The sequence below is a fragment of the Colletes latitarsis genome, chromosome 7, assembly GCF_051014445.1.
Source record: "Colletes latitarsis isolate SP2378_abdomen chromosome 7, iyColLati1, whole genome shotgun sequence".
Lineage (NCBI taxonomy): Eukaryota > Metazoa > Arthropoda > Insecta > Hymenoptera > Colletidae > Colletes > Colletes latitarsis.
The window spans coordinates 2,351,309-2,366,243 of record NC_135140.1 but is presented as its reverse complement, the minus strand read 5'-3'; the positions used below and the strand labels follow the sequence as shown (position 1 = coordinate 2,366,243).

The 14,935-nt window shown below is 34.2% G+C and overlaps 2 protein-coding genes across 9 annotated transcripts; one reads left to right on the top strand and one right to left on the bottom strand.

Annotated features, from left to right (window-relative positions):
• The first annotated feature begins 19 nt into the window (after window positions 1-19).
• Window positions 20-4,638, top strand: Ari-1 (E3 ubiquitin-protein ligase ariadne-1). 8 transcript variants are annotated; one of them, XM_076769884.1, is made up of 9 exons: window positions 20-355; window positions 1,140-1,429; window positions 1,746-2,019; window positions 2,207-2,380; window positions 2,463-2,528; window positions 2,614-2,829; window positions 2,908-3,465; window positions 3,549-3,775; window positions 3,955-4,638. In XM_076769884.1, exons 3-9 carry the CDS (start codon window positions 1,813-1,815, stop codon window positions 4,034-4,036), a joined length of 1,530 nt encoding a protein of 509 aa, XP_076625999.1. In that variant the 5' UTR covers window positions 20-355; window positions 1,140-1,429; window positions 1,746-1,812; the 3' UTR covers window positions 4,037-4,638. The 8 variants fall into 8 exon arrangements, with proteins under 8 accessions (XP_076625999.1, XP_076626004.1, XP_076626001.1 ...); XM_076769889.1 differs by lacking the exon at window positions 1,140-1,429 and having other exon boundaries at window positions 20-264; XM_076769886.1 differs by lacking the exon at window positions 1,140-1,429.
• A 1,119-nt stretch (window positions 4,639-5,757) lies between these two features.
• Window positions 5,758-9,926, bottom strand: LOC143344145 (uncharacterized). The gene is made up of 3 exons (XM_076769900.1): window positions 9,271-9,926; window positions 8,351-8,815; window positions 5,758-8,006 (listed from the first exon to the last, which is right to left on the bottom strand). The coding sequence occupies exons 1-3, from the start codon at window positions 9,595-9,597 to the stop codon at window positions 7,887-7,889; spliced, it is 912 nt and encodes a 303-aa protein (XP_076626015.1). The 5' UTR covers window positions 9,598-9,926; the 3' UTR covers window positions 5,758-7,886.
• Between the last annotated feature and the right edge of the window lie 5,009 nt (window positions 9,927-14,935).

Genomic DNA, 14,935 nt, shown 5'->3' with positions numbered 1-14,935 from the left:
GACTCAGTTAGTAAAACGGCACTTGGTGACGAGACATTTTGTTGTCGCGTCACTGATAGATTTTCAATTTCTCGGATAGTATTGCGCGAAATTTTGTGTCTAATTGTATTCATCGACCAAGCTAACCTTAATTTCGAACAGTGAGCGCAGAAAAGGATAACAGGAAATTTAAGTCGATCGTTGAAGAAAAGACATGGCACACACTACTATGGACGTGATCGCAGTAATCGAGCTATAAGCTCGTCCATTCTTTCATGGCAAATGGTGCATTCTGGTTTAATTTATGGTTTTACCCGATAAGCCTACTAATTTGGTGACTTGCTGGGTGCAATGGCTGAAAAGATTGTTGTGCATGGTAATACATCTTATAAATCTGTGATGTGTTTCAACATCGATAAATTTTCGAGGTATCGCGTAAAGTGTGTTTAGTGTTCTTGTATTTGTTAAAATCATCGATTAAATTGGATGTCGTGCTGCCTAACTTTTGTTAATTAAAGAAGGTCGAAACAAATATCGAAATAAGCAGAAAAGATTCCTTCGCTAAACCTTAACGTTTATATTTCCGGTTTGATGGTTATGTAGTTATATCCTACATATAGCATAACGATTTGTCATGTAATACAATTTATTATTATTATCATCTTTTCGTGAGTTAATAAGATATACATTTTATTTTTGTTATTATAATTATAGTTACAATTACTTACATAAATTTAACTTGAATACTATCATTTTAAAATACAATTTTTGTCACAGAATTTACTGTAATTAACAAGTTACAGCTTTTAATTACAGTTAATAAACTTTTTATAAGGTTTCTTATTTAACGTAAAATATAAGTTTTACAACAATTGAGTAGGGTCGCAACTTTAGAAACGTTCGTTTTAAAAGAATGTACTACCTATGTTACATCAAAACAGATTTCGATTATTTCAACGTTGATTTTAATTTATTAACCATTACCGAGATTGTCTCATTAAATTATTAAATTCTAAAAGCAAAATATTAATAAAAACTAAAGTAAAATATAAAATATCAATTCTATAAACACTAAACGCTATTGGATAAAAATGTGTAAAGAAGGCTTCCAATTGGCTAAAGGCACGGTAACTCATTCATCGTTTTTGCCGTGACTTTAGCATTTGGTGTAACAGCTACCGGAGTTCAACTCGGATGTTTTGGCAGCTGATTTAATCCTTGCTTACGAGTATCTTAGAAATATTTTGAAATTTGTTTGACTGTACGTGTTAATAAACGGATTGCATAGTGCTGTGACAGTAAATTTTATGTGATACTATTAATATTAAGTAAGGGACAACGTACGATAAAGCTTCTTGCTTTATTCGGGAAGTAGAGAACGATGACGTCATGTGCTGAAACATAAGCTGTTTTCACCTTGTTCCGCTACGACAGTATTTCGCGGGTACAGGTGCGATATATTTCTTTGTGGTATTCAAATTTTCTTGAAATCCATCGAGCGAAATAGCAAAATAATTATGTTCGTGCTAGTGTTATTATTCGACCCATAATTATTTAGTAATCTACGAAACACGAGTTAAGATAAAAAATGTGTTCTGTTTTCGCTTAACTGTGACACATACTTGTTAGTGATTTCATTGTTCCCAATCTATGTTTACTATGTAGTTGAACAAACAAAACAAAGTGTACACAGAAGGCATGAGGTTTTGTAGATGGAGCATCAAATACAATGATTGTATCTTTTGATAGCAACATTTTATATACAGGTGTAAACGATACAAAATAAAAAAAAAATATATCCGTGTTTTAATTACTTCATAAATTAACGACACAATGGATTCCGAAGAAGAAACGTATGACGATGTTGATTCTGGCAATGAATCCAGCGGGGATGATGTGGATTTTGCAATGGAAATAGAAGCAGAAAATCCAAGAGAACGGACAACAGATGTTGACGATTATCCATTTGAAGTTTTATCAACAGAAGAGATAGTGCAACATATGATTGATTCTATAAAAGAAGTAAACACGGTTGTAGAAGTATGTAAAAAAATGTTTTACTTCTTAAAGTTAAATGAATAAAGTATGAGAAATGCACATGCGTATATACAGAATACCTGTTCTTTTAAAGCTTTAACAATCACAGTAATGCTATATACAACAAAACATAAATTATATATTATATTTAAATCTAAATATAGTACATTATGATTCAACTGTATTGTAGATACCAGCGACAACCACGCGTATTTTATTAAATCATTTTAAATGGGATAAAGAAAAATTAATGGAACGCTTTTATGATGGTGATCAAGAAAAGTTATTTGCCGAAGCACGTGTTATAAACCCATTTAGAAAGGGTCCATTAATAAATAGAAATCAATCTTCTCAAAGCTCTCTAGTAAGTAAGCTTTCATTTCTTTGTTTTCCATACATGAACGACACAATAGAGATTTCAACAGTAATGCATTTATAATTTGTAGTCTAGAAGAACGTCAACAAATGGTACTGAAGAATGTGGAATCTGTTTTATGATTCAACCATCCGCAGTAAGTGTACATAAATTTATATTTAATACAATGTAAATACAATGAAATATCATCTTCTAATTATATATTTTAAAAAAATAATTAGATGATGACCGGACTTGAGTGTGGACATCGCTTTTGTACTGGTTGTTGGGGAGAATATCTTACAACTAAGATTATGGAAGAAGGGGTTGGTCAAACAATTGCATGTGCAGCACATGCTTGCGACATTTTAGTTGATGATGCTAGTGTTATGCGTCTTGTAAAAGACTCTAAAGTTAAACTGAAGTATCAACATTTAATAACCAATAGTTTTGTGGAAGTAAGTATTAATGTTGTGCATTTCTATTAATTTGAAAAATTATCGTTAAAGTATACTAATTATTATTTTAATCTATAGTGTAATAGGTTATTAAGGTGGTGTCCATCTCCGGACTGTAACAATGCTATAAAAGTACAGTATATAGAAGCAAGATCTGTGACTTGTAAATGCGGACACACATTCTGTTTCCATTGTGGCGAAAATTGGCATGATCCTGTAAAATGTCATTTACTACGTAAATGGATAAAAAAGTGCGACGACGATTCAGAAACATCAAATTGGATTGCTGCAAATACAAAGGAATGCCCTAAGTGTATTGTCACAATTGAAAAGGATGGTGGATGTAACCATATGGTGTGCAAAAATCAAAATTGCAAAACTCATTTTTGTTGGGTGTGTCTTGGGCCTTGGGAACCACATGGATCTAGTTGGTATAATTGTAATCGTTACGATGAAGAAGAGGCTAAAGCTGCGAGGGATGCTCAAGAAAAATCAAGATCTGCATTACAGAGATACTTATTTTATTGCAATAGATATATGAATCATATGCAGTCATTGAAATTCGAAAGTAAACTTTATGCAAGTGTAAAAGAAAAAATGGAAGAAATGCAGCAACATAATATGTCATGGATCGAGGTAAAGTTGATCAAAATTAAGTGGACAATAGCATCGTGCAAGTGTGTAATTAGCATTAAGATGAATCGTAATATCATTTTCAGGTGCAATTCTTAAAGAAAGCAGTAGATATATTGTGTTCCTGTAGACAGACTCTCATGTATACTTATGTTTTTGCTTATTACGTGCGAAAAAATAACCAGTCTGTGATTTTTGAAGACAATCAGAAAGACCTGGAGGGCACAACAGAACGTCTCTCGGAGTATCTTGAAAGAGACATTACAAGTGAAAATCTTGCTGATATTAAACAAAAGGTTCAAGATAAGTATAGGTAAGTTAGTTGTATTTACAAGGAAAATAGTATTTTAAATGGCATATTATTAAAATAATGTTAGCATTTGAGTATTCTGTTGGTGTTTTTTAACGTTAGTATGTCATTGATAAAGAAAAACTAAACTTTACAGTTAAGTATATACGTATATATTTGTATTATTTCTCTTATTTTTCAAGATATTGCGACAGTCGGAGAAAAGTGCTTTTAGAACATGTACATGAAGGTTATGAAAAGGACTGGTGGGACTATGTGGAATAGAGAGCTATACCAGCTTTATTTTTTAGGGGTGTGAGACAAGTTTTCTTTCTTGTCATTTTTACCCCAACTGTGATAAATCAAGAAAGCTGACAAGAGACAAAAACAGAGCATGTCACTAAGTGATTTACGTGTTAGACATACTTTAAACACAATGATCTGTGGCAACACATATATCGTTATGAATTTTGAATTTATTAAAATTGAATCCTATTAATATCAGGCTAAATGTAAAATACTTTTGTATTAATTACTGAAGCTAATTTGCGCTTGCTGTGTGCTATTCATCGTTCCATATTTAAATTCTTCATAATATTCAGCCTTGCAATATAATATTTTCAAATCTTAAATGAATTTCATATGCAGACACATCGGATGATAAACGATGGTACGAAAGATATCGAGCAGTGTGTTGCAGTACTGAACAAAAATTTAACTGAAATTTGCTTAATATATTTTAATGCCATAGTGTAATAATACAGTGCACTTTTTCATAATACTGTAAGATTCTCTGAAAAGGTATTAATTGAACTTTTAAGGAAAGACTTTTCAGGAGTTCTTTAAATAGTACATGGAAAGGTTAATATAGAACTAGAATACTTTAATGTGTCTCTTATTCTCAGTCCTGTGCATTCGATTTATGAAGAAATAATTGAATACGACAGGCTATTGGTGCAAATAAGACTTATAAAATACTTTAACATTTTGCTCTATTTTGGACAGCAATACGTCCAGGCTATAATTGCCAATCTTTATGAAAATTGAATGAACGTGAGCATGTCGTCAGTATCGTGTACGATTTGTTATGTTTCTTTACAATTTACTTTATGTTTACTACTCTTTTTTACATGATGATATTCAAAGCAATTATTTTTACAATTAATAATTCATGTACATATAGGAACAACAAAGCCAAAATTAATCTACACTTATGAAAACAAAATTTTTCAAAATATTGATGGAGCACGGAAACTCCTTGGTAAGAGCACAGATTTGTATCTCGATAAAAATTTTGGAATCATTCTCATCACTGTTTATGTTCATTTAGTGTAAATGGCCCGACAACTCACGCGGTTGGTGGCTGTGTATATAAGACAAATCGATTTCTGGAATAAAATCGTCTACCATAGTCATTAAAAATCTCCAAGCGAACCGATCGTGCGTCTTTTGTCGAGGAGTTTTCGTAAAACTCTAGATCGTTGGTTCGGAATAAATCATGAGAATTGAATTTGCATAATATAAAGGGGTCCAATATTTCTAGGAAGTTGTAGTACACACTGTTTTAATTTTAATATATTAATTAACAAAAGATTCAATTTATTAGCATAATATTTAGATTACAAATGTTTAATATTCATTATATGTGATCATACATCAATATCATTTCATAATTTTATTTGTTCGAAACTTGAAAGAAAAAAAAAAAAATTCAGCAACTTGTATTTTTTTTTCATGACAATATTGTCGCTTGTGTTCAAGTTTATTCAATGTGATATTCTCATAATGCTGACGATATGTTTCATATATCACTAGCCAACTAATTCAAGGTTAATGACCATGATACAATGATCACTTATTGTTATTTAAGTGGGGAACGAAATAAGAGTTCCGTTTTGTACAGTTATATAGTTATATATTCACACATAAATGCATAATACATACGTATATATAGTTGTAATATCAATATTAGCAAACTTAAAGTAGAAACATTTGAAGGTTTATTAAAAAAAAAAAAAAAGTTGTTGATTCTTACTATTATCCACGTTAGAGAATAAAAAAGTAAACGCAGTTGTTTTCTGTACAGTCACAAAATTTGAGTAGAAGTAAGAAAACTGTTAGATATATTCACAGGAAATTATTCTCTAGTTCGTGGTTTTGTATTGTGTATTCATGTAATGCATAAAATTATAAATAATAATCATGGAATTACCTTTTTTTATATTCAAACGTAAGAAATATTCAGAAAAAGCTTAAAAAACTTACATGTAATCCGTGTAACAATTATTCGCCCTTAAAGTCATCATATATTTATTAAGACGTGTGCGATAAATTTGAGCAATTAGTTTTCGACTTCTAAATTGTTAAATATATCCGAAGAAGTTAACAACTTAATCAGTACATACTAGGATCTTTCAATGGTGTCAAGAATTTGACATTCAAAAGCAACAGTGTTACTCGAGAAAATATTCTGTCTGGTTTTTTATATTTAATAATTTCCAATTATCGGTAATATGTACACAAAAACCACGTAAAATTGTGTATTTAATTCTACAAACAAAAGATCAATGCTGCACGCTGGTACTTTAGTAATATTATCTCGTTTGTTCAAAGAGTAAAAGATGCAAGTCATATAATAGTACTCTCAATATTAATCATGTAGTTTAGACATTTTTTGGTTTTTAAATACTTGCATTCTAGTATCGATCGATAAATCAATATATTTTGAGTAGTACGTAGATTGTATTTATGTTTGAATAAGTATACTACTTTAAATAAAACTATACCAATATCTGCAAAATATATTTTTAATAATTCTAGTATTCAAATATTAGTCTTCTTTTAAAAAAAATATCTTTTTGAGATTAATTTGTTCGATACAGATAAGATTTTGCAACCTAAATTATTATTTCATTTTACTTTTTTTTTTAGATATTAATGACATATATAAATTATTATGATTAAGAATACTTGTTTATGAAATTGACAGTGACTTTGTTTTACATCCACTTATTATTTTTTATTATCATCAAATATATTAAAATCTGATATTTTTTATTACATATTTTAGAATATAGTATCGATACTATTTAACACGTATAATCGATTAATATTATATTAAATGCGACCGTTAAGCGATAAAATAATATATTAATATTCTCAATAGAAATGATTGAACATGTTTCGTAAAAATAGCTACTCTTATCGAATTGTCGAGTCTTCTCCAAATTTGCTAAAATTTAATATTCGAAAGTTAAAATGATATCGTCTAAATACCTTAATAATACAAAATGTTTAAATACATGCATGCAAAATGTAACCGTTATATGATTCTGCAGATGACATTTTTGTTACAGGTTTATAAAATAATTGATACAACTAAGAAATCTGATATTTTGTAGAAACATTTATTATCTCCGAATACTTGTATAAAATTTTTGCAATGTTATTAGAAGCTATCGTATTTAATATTCATTGTTGTTTAAAAATGTTACCCCGTATATGTAACGAGTACTGTCATATCGATTGCTTTTTTATAAATTTTAAGCGTCCGCGATGGTCTTTGAATGACGAGGAAATTTATTATTTAATATATTTTCTACCTAAAATAAATTATAAATAAATACACTTAGATTGCTTCTACCTAAATTCAATATAATTTTGAGATTCTTGTTTGGCATAAATATCTGAAACATCAATTTTGAGTATCGTATGAAATTATTTTGATAAAAACATCTAGATTAATATTAAATAAGATTTGTTTTTACTAATTTAACTAATCCATCGAGCTGCAATTATTACAAAATACGAATATAATAGGGAACTTGTATCGTTATTCTTCGCTCGTGCTACATATTTGTTGCAGTTACGTAAAAAGTAGAATGTTTGTAATCCGAGCTACATCGATATGAAAATTGTATGCACTGCAAGGATGATGTTAAATTTACATCCTGCATTTGTTACAAATGCATAATAAAAAATGGCTTTCGAATCACACAATTCCACTTTCTGTGCCAATATAAGAGCAATTTATAAACCCTTAGAAACTGTTTTTAAGCACATTTTGGTAAAATATAAGTACGCTAAGAGGTCTTGTGCAATATTTAGCCTGTACTACTTGATTTGTAAGGGGATATCAGGAAGTTACGGTTAAAATTGTTGCGACCAAACCAAGAGTAGCACCTGTCATCAGAAGGCTTCTCCAGATGGCTCCGCTTATTTCTTCTGCCACAGGATATTCTATACAAAGCTGATCCTGAGAAAGCATAATACGCATATGTATACAGGGTGTCTGGTAACTGATTGTACAAGCAACAATATGGTATTTCTAGATGAAAAAATGAATCGAAAATATAAAATGACAAAAGAAAAAGTAAATTGTCTTGACCCAACAAATTTCTTTGTACGTTACATGTATTTCTGTTCAGATTAATTCTATTCAGTGTCTGGGGTATACAAAGGGCAAGATATTTATTTTCGAAATCGATATTTTGATTAATTTGCTTTTAATGACATCGTCGCATAAGAAATGGCCGAAAATGTCATAGTTGCCCATTTTGGTTGCCAATTTTATTAAATATTTTTATGTATAATACGTACCCATCCTCCGTATCCTTTGATAAAATGCGCAACTTTCTCGCCAATAAATCGGGAAACGTACAGCGGTAGTTTTTTCTTCAGAGCGTGCATTCGTCTGTCTCGTGCCCAGAGGGCGAGCCTGCCTATAAACGCGTACAAACAAACGATCCTTGCCCATGTAACTCCACCATGTAAAAAGAGCTCGTCCGCGACTCCCATGAACGCTTCGTACGCCGTGTCCGGTACAACGTTTAAACGGTTCACCATACTGGCGAATAAGATACTGTGCTTGTTCAACATCTGATATACATTATGTCTCATGCTACGAGATACCGGGTCTCGTGATATAAGATAAATATCTTCTTTCAGTAGATATCGTATCACATCGTTCGCCAAACATTCCGCCGTGAATTCGATGGAATCCTCGCAGAGGCTGTACCGCTGAGAGGATGAAACTAATTGCGGGAAGAGATGTTGCAGCCGAATCTAAAAAAGAGACGAATTCTTATAACCCGGTCGCATAGCAATGAAAATCCTTCGAAATACAGAAATTTGTAGGAGAAAGCTTGATGGCAATTAAACGATTAACGGTGCTTCGTTCTCGTTGCATCGAGGTTCGGATAATTCGATACGTTAAACGATCTCTCTGGACCAAATTGACGTTGAAATTTTCTCCGTACACGAGACCGAGACGAGAAATTCCGATGGGTAAAACGAAGGACGTTCAAATTTGATGGTCCGACGTTCCGGTATCGATCTTCTCGTTTTAAATGCAGGTTACGGACTTTCTCACGTGAGCGAGACGAAGAGAGGGGAAAGAAACGCGCGCAAAAGAGAAACTACAGAGTAGTCGGTTAGGTTTGAGAAAGAGGAACATAGAGCTCATTGACAGCTAGCAGAGATTAAAGCACGCAACACCCGGCAATCGTGCGTATCGTTACCTGACAAACTTCGATGAAAGACATAGCGGTATTAGCGGTGCCGATAGCATATCGGCACAGACCACCGTTATCGTCGGCAATCGCGGTTCCAACGCCTCCGCCGCTGTTACAATCGTCGTCGGCAATCACAGTTTCACCGCTTCCGTCGTCGCAGTCGTCGTGGTCGTTACAGGCTCGCTCGCTTGGCGAATTCCTGTTACCGGGGGGATCGCATTCCAGGATGCCGCCCACTCTGGAATGCGGTTCCCCCCGCACTGACGCGCCCTGCCCCCCTTCGTCCGCGGCGAGGATCTCATTGTTCGGCGGTGCACCGTCGTCGCCGGCCATCCTCGTGCACGACCGCCCGCACTGATCTCTACGAGGTACCGGCTGGCTGTCCGTCCGGCGATCCTGTCTCGCGACCAGATACTCGTACACCTACGGAATCTTCGTGGCCGCGTTTCCTTTTCCTTAGAACATCGCACCGTGCTCGAGAGACTGGTGAATCGCACGCCCGAAGCGCCGGGTTAACGAGCACCGCGCACACCAAAAACTTTTGATTTGCCTGCCCCGGACGACGTAACGCTCTCTACTTTCCCGCGGCCATTTCCGAAGCCGAACTCATACCCGCACCCCACTTCTCCCTTCCTCTTCTATCCCTACCACACCTTTGACGTTTCTCACCGTTCCACTACTCTTCTGTTCTCTATCGTTGGTGTATACTGCTCTCTACGCAAGCACACGCTTTTCACACGACCATACAACGCTACCGACTTCTATGGATCATTCACGTTTTCTCCCCACCATTCACTACCGGCGTATTCCGGCACGCGGTCTACACTACTATGCACCATCTCACACAAACCCACCAGCTACGCCTAGCGACGGGACGGATACGATACCTATATGTATACCAAAGCTACTCGACAATTCGATAATACAAGGTGTGTAAATTAAGTAATGAGACTGATTTAAACAAATTTTTTTATTCGAATAGAATTACAATTCAATATTGTCTCCCTCAAAATAACTTCCTTAGGAAGGCACACAGTGCTGGAGACGATTCTTCCAATCCTCATAGCAGTGCTGGAACTCGGATGCTGGTGTAGCCTTCAGCTGGTCGGTTATAGCCGCTTCAATGTATTCGAGTGTCCCAAAATTACGTCCTTTGAGGTGATTTTTCAATCTCGGAAAGAAGAAAAAATCACAAGGACTCAAGTCACGCGAATAAAGAGACTGAAGAGCCACAGGAATGTTTTTACTGGCCAAAAACTTATTTGCTGAAATTGTTGTGTGACAAGGAGTATTGTCGTGATGCAATACCCAGTTATTCTTAATGTTTGGCCTCACACGCATGACTCTTTTTTGAAGTTTTTCTAGAAACTTTCGGTAAAAGTGTTGATTGACCGTTTGGCCTTGAGGCACAAATTGTTTGTGGACGATTTCCTGGCTATCGAAAAAGCAAATTAGCATGACTTTTGACTCATTTTTAGAACTGTTTTACGAAAACAATTGCTACGGACAACCAAATGACTCTAGCGGGTACAAACTTGTATCAAAGGCGTATCACACGTTCACCTACCGTCTCTCCAAGTACCGCGTCCCAAATATTGACTGATCGAAAGCTACGTTGCCAGTCTCATTACTTAATTTACAACACCTCGTAAATAATAAACCATATCTATTAGTGATTAAACGATTTTTTGGAAATTTTTTGGAATTGTTGGAAATTCAATGGATAAATTCGACTATTTGAGTATTTTAAAACAAAATCTAAAACAGAGTGTAGAAAAATTAAATTTGGAAACAGATTATTATTTCCAACTAGATAATGATCCAAAACAGACCTCGTATATTGTTTGCCAATGGATTAGTTTTAATATCCCATATACGTATGTTATCAACTGCCCTTCCTTCACAGTCTCTGAACCTGAATCTCATTGATCATGTGGCGTCGCCTCCCATGCTCACCACCAGAGGGGTTGCGCTCTCGCAAGTGTTCGACCGACCCCTCGGTTGCTATACATATACATACACAATCCTCGATCGACTTCCCAATATCCCAGTCGTCTAAGGCACTTTTCCTTTTCTGTTCTACGAAATTTTCCGTATTCTACCCGCAGCAAAGCAGCGCCCACAAGCATCTTTAGATTGAACTTAAGAAGAAAAGTAAAAAAAAAAGAATATTGTAACGGTATGATAAAGAAAAAGAACTTGGTGATGTGTGGTGTAAGCGAGCGTTTATGGTGTGCATTCGAGTTGCGAAAAAACGGTATAGAAGATAATTTACAAAAGTTCAGACATTCAGAATAGAGGCAAAGGATAGAGGGAAATAAGAAGTGGAGCGGAAAGTGAAGGGAGTGGTAAAAAGGAGTGGTACGAAGGAGAAAATGTACCTTTGTCAGACAAATGTTCCAGTTCCCTTCTATAAAAAATACCTTGGACGCAAGAATTTCGCTCCTGGATTCGAATTTGATGAAAGTCATCTATGCAATATTATAGTATAAATACGGTATTAGTCCCATCACTAGCTTACACCTATGGTTTTACCTATGCGCAGCGTGGTTGAACTATCTCCTTCTCATCTCCTTCTTCTTCATATGCACCCTCTGTTTTCCTTTCTCTTTTTACTCTCCTTCTCCGCGAGGCGCCGCGGCACGGCGTCGATAATCCCCCTTTCCCCTGAATGGTGCTCTTGTGCACGTGCACGGCCACAAGCACGATCATTTATCTACCTACCTACCAGTGCCTGTATGCGCTCTGAGAATCGAACCAACGGAATTTTCGATGGAACGCGGAGTTCGTCTAGTAGCGGGTATAGTTTCCCAGGCTATATTCTCGCCGTTACACGTATTATTCATACAGAACTTTCGTTAAATACTGAATTTTTTTACTATTCCTATGTATGAGCGTACACACGTATATTATTAATACGATTGAGCCTAAGTAGTTGAATAAATTTTAATAAAACTCTACATTTAGGTTCTATACTCTCATTTCAAGGTTTGATTAGACTGTGAGCATAATCAACCCATGGATAATAATGATTGTACTAAATCTTGTTGTTTTTTTAGTTATTCCGATACATACGCGTTATTTGTAATAAATTATAGTGGTGAAAACAACGTACTTACTATTTTTCGATAAACTTGGGTGTTCTGCCGCAGATAGCGGTGCAGTCGACTAGAAAGAGAGGGAGAGAAATCACAATTCCGCCATTTTGATAAATTGAATCACTGCTTGATAATTTACTAATTATTCGTTTTTTGGGATTAATTTATAAACTTTTAGAGATTAATAATATATTATAGACCCTTGGCAATATTGAAGGATACTTTTTGGAACCATTTCGTCCGCAATTAAATAGTTGTTAATGAATATCGGAAGTCGGAACATTTTTTCGAATGTTTTAACTTATCTTGGAGAACTGTCGTTAATAATTAATTCATTTTAGCGAGAATCGTTGCAAAATTGGTCCTTGAATATTGCCAGGGATGTTTACTCGTTTGATGATAGTGCAAAAATATGTAGATTGAGATAGAAAAGTTGATAATTCATCGATTAAAGCAGACAGTAATACAATCGTTAATATTTGTTTATAACTTCTTAATTACGAGCGGAATGGTTAAAAAGAGTATCCTTGAATGATGCTATCGATATAATATAGAAGGGTCTATATTATATTATTAAATTTTAAAGGTTATAATTTAATTACAGAAACAGAGTAATTAGTAAATAATTAAACCGTCGTTTGATTAATCGAATGGGCGAAAATATCTGTCTCTCTCGCACAGTATCGCCCTCTCTTTCTATTAGCGTCCGACCACTTTTCCTATTCTATGATCCTGATACTTTTCGATAGTTAGAATCCCCGTTCGTAGATGGCGCCACGTATTTCGGAACTTTTTTAACGCGGTGATTTAAGTATCGCTTCCAGTAATCGTTTATAACTAATTACTTAGATGAAAAAATGCGTAAAAAATGGTTGAAAAACTTAAATAGATATTAAATAGATTCGAATAATACTTGGAGGAGTTATATGGGATTATACAACTTTGGAATCTTTGAAAATTAAAAAATTAGTGGGAAAGGTAGAGGAGAATGTAAATAAAAAGTACAGAAAAGATGCACTAGGATTTTGATTGTATATTAATATAAATATAAGGAATGTTTTACACATTTCTAACTCTATTAAATAGAAAAAAAACATGCCTTGAAATCTTGATAGCACGTATTATAAATGAATTAAATTGATAAATAATATGTTTTCATAGTACTTTCATGATTGAAAATATTTAGTTTCAGGGCTAAAAGAGATTTTTTAAATCTCTATAGTAAGCTAAGTGACTCTGTACATATTAAATAAGATTTGGTGTGGTCCAAATAGGCATAATCAGTAGCCATTTCCATTGTCAAGCATTAAGCAGAAAAGACAGAAGCATACTTTACAGCATACTGATCATATTTTAACTATTGAAAAATAAGAAATCTTTTGTACTATTTCTATGATGAGCGTACATGTCTATATTATTAATATGAAAAGTTCAAATAGCTGAACGAAGGTAAAGTGTATACATATGTACGCTCATACATAGGAATAGTAAAAAGAATTTTTTTTTTTAATAGTTAAAATATGATCAGGGGGACTTAAAACGTGTATTTCCTTAAAAAAAAGTTTTCATTATGGTTTGAGAGCGAGGTGGAAAGGTCCACATGTGTCTTTTCTCTCGACTCTCTCGAGACGGTCCGAAGTGCATCCACGCTCACTTCGGATAGCTTCGGAGAATCGAGAAAGTAGGCGAATATCGATTTGTCTTTGTCGACTGTCCGAAACTCTACGAGTATACGTCTCACGTATACGTGATTTGGCGTAATGTACGAAAGTGGAATGAGGAGTTCACGATGCATCCACCGGTAACCGTACTCCTAACTTGCATACGCAAGTAGCAGTATTACGAACATCGTGCACTAACCCCTTAACGTTCATGTCCGAGTCGGACTGCTTTGAAAAACGATATTTATTTAATCTAATGGTTTAAGGGAGTATTGCTGTCTAGGCTGTCATTTCTTCGGCTTTTTTTTGTGATTTTTTTTTTAACGACAGGTAGGTTGTTTTGTAGTGACATTTTGCAGATATATTTATGTGTCTTATAGGTATGTATAGTATTTTTTTCAACAAAAAATATTAAAAATTGCGAGAGTTATAACTTCTTGTTTTAAAAAACGCATTTAAACTGGCTTACATGATATTTCAAGATCCAGCAAACCGATTGACTTCAAATTTGGAGATAATATTCAGCAGACACGCCTTTATAGCTGGAACTAGAGATTTAAAAAAATATTGAGTTTTACTATTTTTTTTGATACGCTAAAGACAAAAGAACGATTAACAAATAGAAATTCGGAACTTGAAGCGTCGCCATTTCTTTATTTATCAGGATTTTGACTTCTCCCTAGTTCCTGCTATCACTACAACCTTCCTTATGAAGATACTTTAACCCCTTCTGTTTCAAATTATCTGGAATCCTGGAAGCCATTGGAGCATCTTTTCCAAAAGAGCCATTAAATAAGAAGTTATAATTCCCACGATTTTTAATATTTTTCCATGAAAAAAATATTGTACATGCTTAGAAGATGAATAAATATGTCTACAAAGTCTCAGTACAAAACAGCCTATCTATCATTA

Coding starts and splice junctions, on each gene's coding strand:
- Ari-1 (XM_076769889.1), top strand. CDS start 1,813: ATGGATTCCGAAGAAGAAACGTATGACGATGTTGATTCTGGCAATGAA. Junction 2,529..2,613: donor TTATGATTCAACCATCCGCA/GTAAGTGTACAT, acceptor AAAAATAATTAG/ATGATGACCGGACTTGAGTG. Junction 2,830..2,907: donor TAACCAATAGTTTTGTGGAA/GTAAGTATTAAT, acceptor TTTAATCTATAG/TGTAATAGGTTATTAAGGTG.
- LOC143344145 (XM_076769900.1), bottom strand. CDS start 9,597: ATGGCCGGCGACGACGGTGCACCGCCGAACAATGAGATCCTCGCCGCG. Junction 8,816..9,270: donor CTTTCATCGAAGTTTGTCAG/GTAACGATACGC, acceptor TCTCTTTTTTAG/ATTCGGCTGCAACATCTCTT. Junction 8,007..8,350: donor TCAAAGGATACGGAGGATGG/GTACGTATTATA, acceptor ATGCTTTCTCAG/GATCAGCTTTGTATAGAATA.